Below are 12,880 nucleotides of genomic sequence, written 5' to 3' on the forward strand. Positions count from 1 at the left end.
AACCTAATAACTAGGGTGGATACAAAAGGAATCGTCGAAGAGGAAAGAGAAGAGGAAACAGCGATGAGACGATTGCGAAGTAAGGGGGGGGAAGTCACATGATAGAGTGTACTAATCAATATACTAATCATGTGGCAGGCGAGGAGAAAGGAAACACGAGGGCTGAGGGCCCGAGTAGGCTGAGGGGCTCTAGCCCCTTACAGATATCTCCTTTTCCCCCCTTTCTTCTAATGTTGCTTAAAGCAATGCAAATCGTATGGTAGGGGATGGAAATTCAGTATTATGCATATTAACCTTTCTTTATGGCCATATTCTAGAAAACTCTTGGGCTTACAGTGTAGATTTCACGTAATACTGTAGTGCTTGTTGAAGATAGCCAAGATTATTTGTTTAAAATTTCTGAAAGAGATGTGCAATCGAAACTCAAAAAAGGAAATATCTTTTGTGTTTGTGTGTGTGTGCCATTGGAGCTTTCGCTTTTTTCTTTTTTTTACCTTTCTTTCTACCCTTGCATTTAATTGCCATTTATACTGCGAAACTGTTTAACATAGTAAAACATAGGCAAACCTCTAGAAAGGCATCACTTCTTAGCTAGAAAATACACTGATGCGTGTAAAATGGGCATTAACCTTGCTGAAAACCTCATTAGTATGAGTTGATATAAGGACCATTGACGTTGATACGTTAATCTCCAACCGTTGAACATAAAACCCAAGATATATAAGCTCAAAGTCATCCACACCACCTGGATGTCTGCATATTTGACCTGTAATTTCCGAAGACCAGATCTTCAGAAGCTTCTTGAAAGAATTTGCTGAGTATGGACTTTCTGCCGCAAGTACCCAGCCGTGAGCACGGATACTCTGATCTCCCACGGCAATTGTAGCGTCGAAGCTCTCATTGCTTCTCTGGAATATAGAGTGAAGTAATATGTACTGTTACTTAGCAAAGAGGGTGGCATTGACAAAAAAGGAACCCAAATAACAGATTCTAAGCAAGATCACAGATAACGGTTGTTGAAAGAAGGGGACGTCGCTTTGACAGTGCAAGATGAGGTTTTCGATACTTTGCTAGGCCGAAAGGACGGTGCCTATCTCTAGGATTTCTCTTACGTCCCCACAAACATTTCCTACGAAGTCTCACAGGCAGACTAGAGAGTAAAAGCTTCATATGTGTAGTGATCTAAGAATAGCAATCCCTTCCATTCCAGTAGCGGTCCCCTTGTGACAAGTGTACTGCTGGATACGCTAATCGTTTGGCTGTCTCGTCTCTCTGTCCAGTTGGCTGGTGGCCACACCAGGTTGGAAAGCAAGCCGTCCCCTACGGACGAGACTCTAGCATTTCCTGTTCCTCTCCTCTGGAATTAAACCGAGGTTACAAAGATACAGATAAAACGTCATACTAAAATTATTCTCCCAGACACAATGGCATGTTGTGATCCATAATAAGGATAGTAACTATGAAGATAGGGCAGTTCGTAGCAGCTTGAGAGCAGTGCCATGCCTCTTCTCTATTGCTAATGATAGTGGTGTCTGGCCATTATTGCCCTTCACATTTGCATCAACCCCATTCTCCAGTAGCAGCTTAATAATAGACTCTTGCCCATTTCGACCTGCCCATGATAGAGGTGTCTAACATCTCATTTCCTTTGCATTTGCTTTGATGCCTTCTCTAACAGTATCTTGAGAACAGGCTCATGTCCATTGTCAGATGCCTATGACGGTAGGATCCACTTATTATTATCTTCCATGTAAGCATCAGCTCCCTTCTTCTGCAGCATCTCAATGACAGGCTTATGTCCATTTTGAGCAGCCCATGATAGTGGTGTCCTGCAATTTTTATCCTTTGCATCTGGATCAGCTCCTTTTTCTAGCAGCAGCTTGACAACGAGTGCATGGCCATTTTGACAAGCCAATAATAAGGGAGTCTTGAAGGTTTTATCCCTCTTATCCACATCAGTTCCCTTCTCTAGCTGCAATCTGACAGCAGGAAGGTGCCTTTTCTCAGCGGCCCCAGAAAGGGCCCTGAACTTTTTTGAACCCTAGAATTCACACCAGTCGGAGTGATCCGAGATCGACCGGAGCTGCTAGTGTGTGCTCGGCGAGCAATCAGTGAGTGGCCTGGAGGGGGATACAGAGCACTCACGTGCGGCCCTCATAAAAGCGGCGCAGCTGAATCGGGTTACTAGATAGAACTCGCAGAAAATCAGTTCACTTATACACAAACACGATGGTGCAACTTTCATGGTTGTATGATTTCCTTAGAGAGTGCCCTGTAGAAGTAAGAGAAAGAGCAGAGCTTATGAATGAACAGACAGAAGATCAGGGTCTAAGCTTCTTCATTGTCGACAATTAGTTATGGTAATATTGATTATTCAGCACCTTTCTCGGTCAAATAGATCAAACATCATCGGATCGCGTGTATTTCCTATATTAGTTAGTTTGCATTCTTCATTTGTTTACCTCACCTTTATAAAAGCGAGATGTTTTGGTAGTTTAGTTGAATCAGAGACCTAATTCAATGAAGGATCGATACTTGCGAGTACGCGTAATTTTATAGTTGACATTCATACACCAAGCAATGCCTCATTAGTAAATACTCAGGGACATGATATACATCTGCCAACCGCACATGAAATTCCAAATAAGGTAAATGAAAAGGCCAAGATACAAGATTTACCCTATTAGCTTTATGACGCGCGGTCCTCCAGATCTAAGCGTTAGATTCAAAGGCTGTGCATATTGGTTCCTCATACGTGTGGTGATCTACATAGTGAGCCTGCCACTATGCCTCGTATCTTGCTTGGTCTTGGCTGATGTTATCGTCACGAGATCGACAATACCCAACGAATATAAAACAAAAACGTTAATTCTATTTGATGAACGCAAATGGCTGTGGAATCCCATCCTGCGATGTTAAGTCACTTATAAAAACTCTGCTCGACAATTTGTAGCTTGTTGGATACTAGCAACCATGGCGTTCCCAGTCACGAACAAATGGCACACACAGCGCACTTCAATTTCTCTTCGAGTCATTGCGACCATCTGCTCCCTCGCCACGCTGATTGTCTTCGGATGGTCCCAGACAATGTTTGAGAGCGACATGCTGGTCGTGGAAGACTTGGGTAATGCAATGGTCAGCCCGATTACTGGAGCGGTCAGTATCAATATACAACGGCTCTATCTTAAGTGAAGTCGCTAATGCTAGAATACAGGCTGAGTATACCTTTATCTGGTCTTTAGTAATATTATCCGTTGAATTATCTCTTCCCATCCCCATCCATCCAGGCATCTTTATTGCATTTGACCTTTTGGCTTGGGCTGCGCTAGTGGTGACCCTAATTCTATACCTACTGCTCATGCAGCCATATTACATCAGCGACGGATATAGTTGTGGCGTGAATGGCAGGCCTGATTGTAACGGAAAAATCGTGGCCAACGTCGAACACTTCGGTACTGCTATGGCTTGTATTGCTCTGTAGGTTGACTCCACCTTTTCCCTAGTTTTCGTGCTGACCGAAGGGCTAGTATTATCCATTTTGGGTTTTTCGTTTGGGCATGTCGCGCGGTTCATAAGATACGGAAGAGCGACTCGAGGAGACTTCAAGATATATACCACCAATGCTAAAGGTCTCTTACAGAATCTACCACAGCAGGTTCGGGCGGCGACCGGTTGGGATTTAATGAGGGGGAACTGCAACTCCATTCACGACCTTATATTCTTGCTGTTTGGAAGGTGCCTGCATAGCTTAATATCTTATAACAAGGCTGTGACAGGGTAATAGCAGTCATATTCTGCGGAGCACAACTGTTAATAAAAATAATGTATGAAATTATAGTAATAGATATAATATTCACAGCTTACTTGTTAGTAACCGTAGCTAGGAAAGGTAAAGAGAGCTGTACTAACTAGCACCTCTTTTGTTAAGTACTCTTGATATCTGGAAGAGGAGTGAGTAGTTGAGCCTTATTTGTGTATAAGAGATGCCACGTGACCATACTGAATACAGTAGGTCTATTAGGTCTACATATATAACACCACGGAATTGACATATGACCGATCTACAGACAGCAAAGATATTTCCAGGGAAGACAAGGGTTTTGGTATGAAAATCAAGGGAGAGACCCCCCTGACTTGTCTGTAAGGCGAGTGGTTTAATAAAGAATAACGAGTGAGAATACATGTACATCCAGCAGAGTGGTGGAGGAAAATAAGAACATAATTAGAGACATGAGCAGCGTACGATAGTTCCCAATAAACAAAATTTAATCATTGTAAATTCGGGTTCGATGAACTGGAATAGTAACACCTGGGGATCCCCAAAAGAAAGGCGTTCGGCGTTTCCCACCCTTCATTTCCTGTCTCTGGTTCTGGTTACGGAGTTCTCTTTCGCGGGCTCGCATCTGTTTGCTACGCTTTCGACTCCGGTGTTGCTGTTCCTTCCTTTCCAAGGCCTCTTTATCAAAGCCAAAGAGCCGTCGGACCCATTCCAGCATGGTGGGAGTGAGATGTGAGTGGTTTTATTTGGAGATATGGGAACGTGTTTTCAATGTAATGATGTATTATCCCGTAACCAATAGTTACTATCCGAAGTGATTAGCAGGCATGTCTATTTGGCTTTAAGGGGTAACGGACTTACATTTATCATTTTCGGAGAAAGTTGCAGAGGAACAGAGAACAACAGCGGGCGCTGCATTAATTAGGTATTACTAGAATAGAATATAAACTACAGTTAGAATAACGCTAGTCCATATTGGGACATCATGTGAAGTATCGAGTGAAGTGGCGGATCCCGAATAATAAACGATACAGAAATATTTAAGCTCTCACAGAATTATACATTTAATTCTGATAACTGCTGTTGTAAGTCCTTTAACAGGGGTCAGCAATTGGATGGCATGACTCGTGAGTAGTTAGAGTTTCATGCCGCCAATGCTCAGAGGTACTAATTATCCAGCGCCCTAGAGCGCCCCTACAACGTTAAGCATTAATAGGATTTTGGTTATTATTTCAAGATCAAATCCACTGTCAATACGGAAGAAACATGATTCAACTGAATCCCAGCTTGGTGTTTGAATTATAGGCGACTAAGTAGCATTAATAACCGTGGCTCTGGACTATGATACTACCACGTGCTTCTACTCGCTTGTTCTTCAGCCTGCTTCAGGACTGCATGAAGCTTTGGGCCCTGCCATTTGGGAGTGATCCAAACGAAGAACGCAAGCGCCCAGAGGTAATGACAATTTTCCTCGGAGTGTAGGGCCAGATAAACCGACTAAATCTGCCCCCATTACGCCCCCGCCCAACTCGATATACTCTCTCTGCGAGACATCGCCGGCCACAAGGTTGGCAATAAAGAAGAGCATATCTCACGTGGGTGACAAGGCTCTCCTGCTTGCCAGTCCACACAGCATAGCAGACACCTGATAGCAAGAATATCCAAAAGGAGACGAATATTTTCTGATGGCGAGAGCCTGTCTCAGGCCTGTCAGACGGCGGATAACCAATTTGCCCGAAGAGGCGCAGGATGGGATCGTAAGTTGGTGCCAGAACTTTGCCTAAACCGGCGCATGGTATAAGCTTGGAGGGGCTTGCGAAATAATTGATCCCACTCGTGTACGGAGGCGTAGTATAACACTGAAAAATATTGCAAGAAGGTCATCGCACAAGTCGAGCATGAGGAATGCGATCAGTAGACAGACATAAACAGGCGGATTTTAATTTTGAGGCCTGTGCTACGCGAATCTCCAGAAAGGGGTAGCCGCCGAAAAATACCTGCCGCGAAGGAGCGAAGTCTTGCGCAGCAAAATTAAAATATATGGGTACAAACGATCCAACGATAAGAAGCTGAAGTAACCAGCAAGTCACTGTATTAGACAAGCGTCGGATGGCAAAGGCCACCCTACTTGACGAGGACGTAACATGGTTCCTATAATGGTCTTGTATATTAATGCCTGAGAAGTTTTGTAGCGACTTGCATAAAATCTAGTGGCTTGCACAGCACCTGCGTCGCATTAATCAATGAGAAAGTGCGTACCCTCTGCCAGTCCTGAAGAGTGGTGGTTGAAGAGATGGTATGCGGGTGATCGGGACCCAAGTATCGATTGCAAAAATGAACGCACTCCCTCATTAAGAGTACGGCGTCATCTTCTTTGCCTAGAGACTTCCAGGTGTATGCAATATTATTCATGCAGGCCAGAGTATCTGGATGTTGCGGCCCTAGGACCCGTTTCCGAATCTCCAACACCTGGATCTCTAATGCTTCTGCTTCTTTCCAACGCTGCTGGATCCAATAAGTAGAGGCAAGGTTGGCCATAATGGTCAGGCTATCAGGATGCTCCGGACCCAAAGCCCTTAAAGAGAGCCCCAGTACTTCGGTCTGCAGCTCCTCTGCCTCCTTCCATCGGCCCTGACTTGCGTATGTTGACGCTAGGTTAGTCATGTTGGTTAGGGTAGACGGGTGATCCAGGCCCATCACTCGCCTATATGCCTCCATAACTCCAACCTCCTGCTCTTCGGCTTCCTTGTATCGTCCCTGGCTGCGATATATTGAAGCTAGATTACTCACACTGATCAAGGTATTAGGATGCTTTGGGCCTAATATCAGCTCTCGAACCTTGATTACTTGAACTTGCAGCTCCTCTGCTTGACTCCACCGCGATTGTTTGCAATATGTAGACGCCAAGTTGGCCAAACTGGTCAGAGTAGAAGGATGCGCCGATCCTAATACAAGCTTCCGCGTCTCCAATACCTGTAGATGCAGTTTTTCCGCCTCCTTCCATCTTCCTTGGTTCCAATATGTGGAGACAAGGTTGCTCATGCTAACTAGAGTGGAAGGGTCCATAGCACTTGTGACTTCTGTCTGTACTCTAATTAGCTCAACCAGTAAAGCCTCCGCCTCACTAAATCTAGCGTCAATGTAAAGGCAGTTCGCAACCTTCCAGAGAAGAGATTCGCATTGCTTTCTTTGGGCCCACTCCATGTTTTCCACGGCACGTAGGGCATGAGGCAGGTATTTACGCCACAGTTCTCGATTGCTATGGTCATGACTTGGAAAAGTGTCAGACAACTGAGCAGCGGCTCTTTGGATCCATAAGGCAAATATGTTGCTGTTTCTCATCCAGTTCCGAGCTGCAAGATATACAAGCCGATGGATGCTTATTAGCCTGTCTTCAGCTTGGATAGTGATAAAGGAGAAGGCACTCAGAAGTCCTATTGCATTTATTTTCTTTTTATAAGGTGCCGACGGGAGCAGTGACTCGGGAATATCGTAAAACTCAATACAAGCCATAAATAGCAAGTAGTCAGCTGCAAGCTGATCTATCTGCTGGATGTGCGAAAAAGAGACCAGCCATGTAGTAATAACAGGATTTTGAATTTCTGCATAGCGTCCTTCATCCTCAAAATTTTCACTCAGCAGCTCAGCAACGCCGGGCTCTTGGTCCTGTAATAGTGTCAAGTATTGTGATAGTTCTAGGCAGTTCTCATTAATGTATGATGCTGCTTGTATGATGGCTAGTGGGAGAAAGGCCAGCTGCTTTAGAAGGGGAATGGCTGCGTCACTATTAAGCAAGTTTTGCTGAATAAGTGACATCTCGAGAATCTTCATACTAATCTCTTCATCCGGCTCAGAGAATGGTACTACGTTAGAAGACGCTAGTCTCACAGCTAGCTTTTGATTGCGCGTAGTGAAGACCATATGCCCATGCTCACTTTGAGGAAGAAAATCCTTGAGTGCTGGGGTACTGTTACAGCCTTGGATCCACATATTCATATTATCTGCATTGTCAAAAACAATAAGCCACTTTCCAGCACTCGGTTGGCTTAAATATAATTTGACTCGCTCTCTTGCCTCGGCTGGCTTTACGCCATGGAATCCTTTTAACTCTGTGATTTTGATGTAGGCTTGTTCAACGCTCTCATAGCTGGTGCACGGAATCCAGAAAATTGAGCATTCAGAGTCTCTTTCTCGCATGCGATAAACCAGTTCGAGCGCTATTTGGGTTTTCCCAACCCCGCCTAGTCCGCAGATAGCGACTTTGCTAGGTCCGCCTGGTTGCATGATTAATCCTTCAATCCTGGAGATTTCTTCTTCCCGGCCCACGAATCGCGAGTTCTTTCTAAACGGGACCATCCAAACTGATTCCTTTAATTCGGGTAATTCCTTTTTATAGTGGTAAATAGGCACCACTGACAGAAGAGCCCTCGCATAGGCGGCAGCAGCAAGGGCAGCATATCCTTGCCACTGCTTATTTTTATGAGAATCACAATAGTCGCAGATGCCTCGAACGGCAAGTGACGGGAGTTCGTCCATAAGGCCAGCAGCCTCCATTTCAAAACAGAGAACGCCTAGTTCTCGGGCAATAGAATCTCGAGTCTTCGCATCTTTTATAACCTGATCTCCGGAAGCGATCAACCCACAGTGAATGTAAGGCTCATCGGTTGTTCGCAAAGGTCGGTTCACTATCTGGTTCTGATCGCATGCTGAACAATCAGGATCCCCTTCATGATCATATGTTGATTGGAACAGACAGTCACATCTTGGTCGAGAAAATCTTTCGCTAAGTTCTCCTTTCTGCAGTGCACCGCCTATGGTTTTGCTCACTGAGCCATTTCCATTCATATAATCGCTCTCTATTTGAGCGACGGCCTTTAACAAGACTGGAGGGGGTTTATTAAGTGACCCCGTGTGCTGAAAATGCCCTTCCCGAAGTATTTTGCCATAGTCATATTGAATAACGCCGCCTGAGGTGGCAGTTGGCTTGCTGACCACGATATCGCCAAGGCGAATGTCTGCACTTTTGCTGGGAACTCCCCCTCCAATGCCAACCATCAGTCCAAATCGGATATTTGGATACGTAGAAACCATGTGCGACGCCACAGTTGAAGCAGATGTTGTTCCATATACACCAGATGGTAGGCAGGCCATCACCACATTATGGCCGCTAACATTTCCGAGAATGTAGACGTTGTGGTCGGTTTTTGGTTGGGGTAATGAAGCGTGAACCTCGTCCAACATTATCTTCGCCGCTGCTATTTCCAGTGGCAAAGCGCAGATCCATGCGACCGTATAGTCGCTGTGTGATAGTATGCGAGAGGCCATTCTCATGGACTACAGGAGATACTGTAGCACACTAACGGTGAGGCAAGTATGGCAACTCTTTGGCTATGATGCTCACATTGTAGAACATCTCGCACTCGCTCGTCTCTCATGAGGTGGAAGTGGCCGGTGCATAGTATTACAACTGCTAACTAGGCAAGGCGATTAGATGAAGGAGGGGTAATCAGCTGCATGATGCTAAGCACAGGGTTGTATTTTAGCCAAGGGTGACGGTCAAGAGCAGAAGTATGTTGTCAGAAAGACATAGTTATCCTCTAGTAATTGTTCTAGTAAAAAGCAGTAAACTATAATTTTACACCTTTATTAATACTGTCATGGCTCGCCAGGCAACAGAAGGTTCTCCCAACAACAACCCGGATATTCATGTATTAAAGGAAATCCACCACCTATCCCCCTGCTTAGCTACTAGCCTTGCCTATCGTTTTCGACAAGTTTCAGCATTAAATAATTCTATTTCTCTCTCGTCAGCAAGGTACCGAGATACGGTACTGCAAAGATTAACAATGCCATATTTTTGTGCGCCCATTTAACCCGAAACGTGACGCGCCATATATTGCAACCAATCTAGTAAATGACTTCTATTCGGAACTTCAAGCGAGTATATAGGCGATAATTCTCTCTCCTACGGGTTGCGGAGACCAGCAAAGGCCTTGTCCCATAGATTTGAAATCCGGCTCCTATTTTCTATTCAAAAATAATCTATTTACGCTTGCTAGTAATTTTCTACATATAAATAGGTTTATTTGGTATATCAATAGTCAATGTAATTGGTCTATTCAAATAATCATCCAATAATTTGCTTACAGGCTCAGATATAGATGTAATCCATAAAAAGGCAACGCATACACTAATCAAGGAAACAATTCGACTGACTTCCCATTATTATCCGGCTTTTCCTCAAGGAGGCTTGTAAATTGGCAGACCTCCTTCCATTTCTTTGTCCATTGAGGGCTACGATTAATCCAAAGATTAAGGATAGCTTTGCTAAAGCCGTCTGCGTAGAAATAGGCTATCCATCTCGGAGACTATTACAGGTAATTCTATACATACGGTTGAAGACTAAAATATTCAACAAGTGTCTGCAGCAGAAAGTTCGAGCTAGATACGATTACGTACTATACTACGGAGCTACATAATAAACTGTATCCTACGGATGCCAACACTGGGAGGATACAAATAGATGAAAAGAGAATACTAGTGAGCACTCAGTGTCAGGATTCTCTGACATGTCATATTGCAGGCCATGACTCACGAGACCTGCCACGTTACATGTCGAGATCTTTTGTCATCTCCTTATTCTTCCTTCCCTCTCTACACTTGTTTTCTTGATCAGTATTATTATCTGCGCTCTTGATTATAGTATCTTTCATTCAGTAATGTAGAGTAGAAACTAGCAAAAGTAAAATATGCAGTAATTGTAACGAATCAATTATGCTTGGTTTCTTGGTGACATAACTGGCCAAAAAGGCACAGACTAAACATGAAGCTACTATATAGGACCCCATCGTGACAGTAATAATGATTCTGCTCAACTTCCAGGTTATGAGAGAAGCCGTACCAAATTCTCCCTCTGCGCATCCAACTCTAATAACCTCTGCCTGCGGATCTTGCCACTGGACGTCCGCGGAATCCAGTCGACAAAAACTATACCACCGTCCAGCGCTTTATAACTAGCCGTTCGCCGCCGCAAAAACCCGTAGATATCTTCTGCGCTGGGTCTCTGAGCCCAAGAGATGGGAACTACGTACGCACGGGGAAGCTCGGTACTACGGTCTGATGCAGTAATACCGATGACAGCTACATCCTTAATTAGAGAATGGCTGATGAGCTGTGTTTCGAGTTCAACGGGGGCTACTTGGTACCTGACCATAAGCACTAGTCACTTGAGCTGATCGTTTTCTTTGGAAGGCAGATGGAGAAAGCCTTACCCGCGTACTTTGATCAGTTCCTTTACCCGACCAACAAGAAAATAGTGCTCTTTTTTCACATATAGCACATCCCCAGTGGGAAGCCACCCATCGCTGTCTTTGGGGCTATCACTGCATCCTTTGTAACCCAGGAAAAGTCCGGGGCCTCGAACATGCAGTTCACCTATGGTTTCGTCGCTTTGGATGACATCTCCACTGTCCAGGCTCACCAGTCGCGCTTCATAACCGGGCACGACACAGCCAATACTCTCCTTGTCGTACTGCTCGTACGGCTTGCAGTAGTGGTCATGGATAACAGTTCCTGTCTCGGTCATACCCCATTCCTGCGCCACGCAGGCGTCAGGATGCAGCATATCCTGTAACAGTTGTAGCGGGCGTTTATCAATCGGGGCACCTCCAACGCAGACATAGCGCAAGGACTGTAGTGACTCGCGGATCGGCATGGAGGAAGAGGACTGAATCAGGACATGCACCATCCAAGGCGAGAGATGTGTTTCGGTAACGCAATGTCTGCGGACGGCGTCCAGAAAAGGTGCCAGTTGGAACTGCGGCAGGAGTACCAAGGGTTGGGCATAGCGGACGGGAAAAAAATGCGCCCAGAGCGCACCGTACCGATGGAACAGTGGCATTGCAAGGAGTCGCGTTACGGGATACGGCACTGGACAATATACACTCATGTGCTGGAGGATGAGGGCCTGGTGGGTTAAAATAGCCGCTTTCGGAAGCCCACTTGTGCCACTGGTAAGGAACATGGCTGCTGTGGTGGTTTTGGCTCTCTCTGCATCGGCAAAGGAAATCCAGCTACGTTGTCCACAGCGGACTAGGTTGGTAAAATTTAGCGGACTGGATGCATCTTGTACCGGTTTCAACCGCTCGTGTGTTGTCTGCCACTGGGATCCTTCGAAGACTCGGTCGATAATATGGTCTATGTCATCCAGCACACATACCTGCTCAGGCTTCAGACCTCTGACTGTAGCGCTGGCCAGGACTGTTGAAAGAGTGTCGCGGCGTGTGACAATCAATCTGGGTTCCGCCAACGCAAGGAGATGTTTGAGCTCATCGACTGAACTGGCCGGGTTGGCTCCCATATACACCCCCCCGGCGCCCACAATAGCGAGGAACAGCGCCGGGCTGAGAATCTGTCATTTGGCCTGTGTGAACGCCCTGGGCTTGTCGCCAGACAGGCTGAAGCTAACCTGAGAAGGACGAAGAACTTACACTGTTGTCCAGGTGGACCAACACACACTGTCCGCGCTGGACCTTCTGAGCACGGAGCCCAGCAATGAGAGTGCAGACTAGGTGCTGGAACTGACTGATATTCAGCGACCGTGACGGTGTCACTCCGTCGACGAATACCGGACAGTCGTCAGGGAGCGCAGGACCTTGGAAACAGAAGCTCACGATGTCCGTGTCAATCGGTGACGGGCTGTAACTTATGGGGTAATCCATTGTGGACATGGATGAGAGAGCAAAACAAAGTATAGAGTGCAGTAAAAGAGGGGGGAGGCGGGGTTTACGTACTTAAATCTCAGCACAAGACGTGACGACGACAGCGTGTGGTCCGCAGAGTGGATACGGACGCAAGGGTCATATTCAAGACGGATATTGGTTGTTTTGGTAGAGTACACATACGAAACGGATTAGTAGAACATGAACCTTGCTCGGAAACTTCATTGAGCTCCCTGGCCCGAGATGAACGCACGCAGGGTTCATAGAAGTATATCGCAGGTGTTTCCTGTACGATAGACGCTTTAACCTGAAATCTGTAGAGAACAGCACCACAGACACTTCGTAGTAATGGGGGAATAGCAGTAAGAGGATAGTACGATTA

The 12,880-nt window shown here is 45.6% G+C and overlaps 3 protein-coding genes across 3 annotated transcripts; 1 reads left to right on the forward strand and 2 right to left on the reverse strand.

Annotated features, from left to right (window-relative positions):
* Nucleotides 1-2,973: 2,973 nt before the first annotated feature.
* ATNIH1004_004552 (uncharacterized protein) lies at nt 2,974-3,481 on the forward strand (the record flags this gene model as incomplete). Its single annotated transcript, XM_033569222.1, has 2 exons — nt 2,974-3,156; nt 3,215-3,481. 2 exons carry the CDS (start codon nt 2,974-2,976, stop codon nt 3,479-3,481), a joined length of 450 nt encoding a protein of 149 aa, XP_033428028.1.
* A 2,466-nt stretch (nt 3,482-5,947) lies between these two features.
* ATNIH1004_004553 (uncharacterized protein) lies at nt 5,948-9,103 on the reverse strand (the record flags this gene model as incomplete). The annotated part of the gene is made up of 1 exon (XM_033569223.1): nt 5,948-9,103. The coding sequence occupies one exon, from the start codon at nt 9,101-9,103 to the stop codon at nt 5,948-5,950; it is 3,156 nt and encodes a 1,051-aa protein (XP_033428029.1).
* Nucleotides 9,104-10,661: 1,558 nt separating this feature from the next.
* On the reverse strand, nt 10,662-12,498 carry ATNIH1004_004554 (uncharacterized protein; the record flags this gene model as incomplete). The annotated part of the gene is made up of 3 exons (XM_033569224.1): nt 10,662-10,983; nt 11,050-12,188; nt 12,268-12,498. 3 exons carry the CDS (start codon nt 12,496-12,498, stop codon nt 10,662-10,664), a joined length of 1,692 nt encoding a protein of 563 aa, XP_033428030.1.
* Between the last annotated feature and the right edge of the window lie 382 nt (nt 12,499-12,880).

This window comes from Aspergillus tanneri (genome assembly GCF_003426965.1).
Source record: "Aspergillus tanneri strain NIH1004 chromosome Unknown AapTan_3_pilon_pilon_pilon, whole genome shotgun sequence".
In the NCBI taxonomy this organism is placed as follows: domain Eukaryota; kingdom Fungi; phylum Ascomycota; class Eurotiomycetes; order Eurotiales; family Aspergillaceae; genus Aspergillus; species Aspergillus tanneri.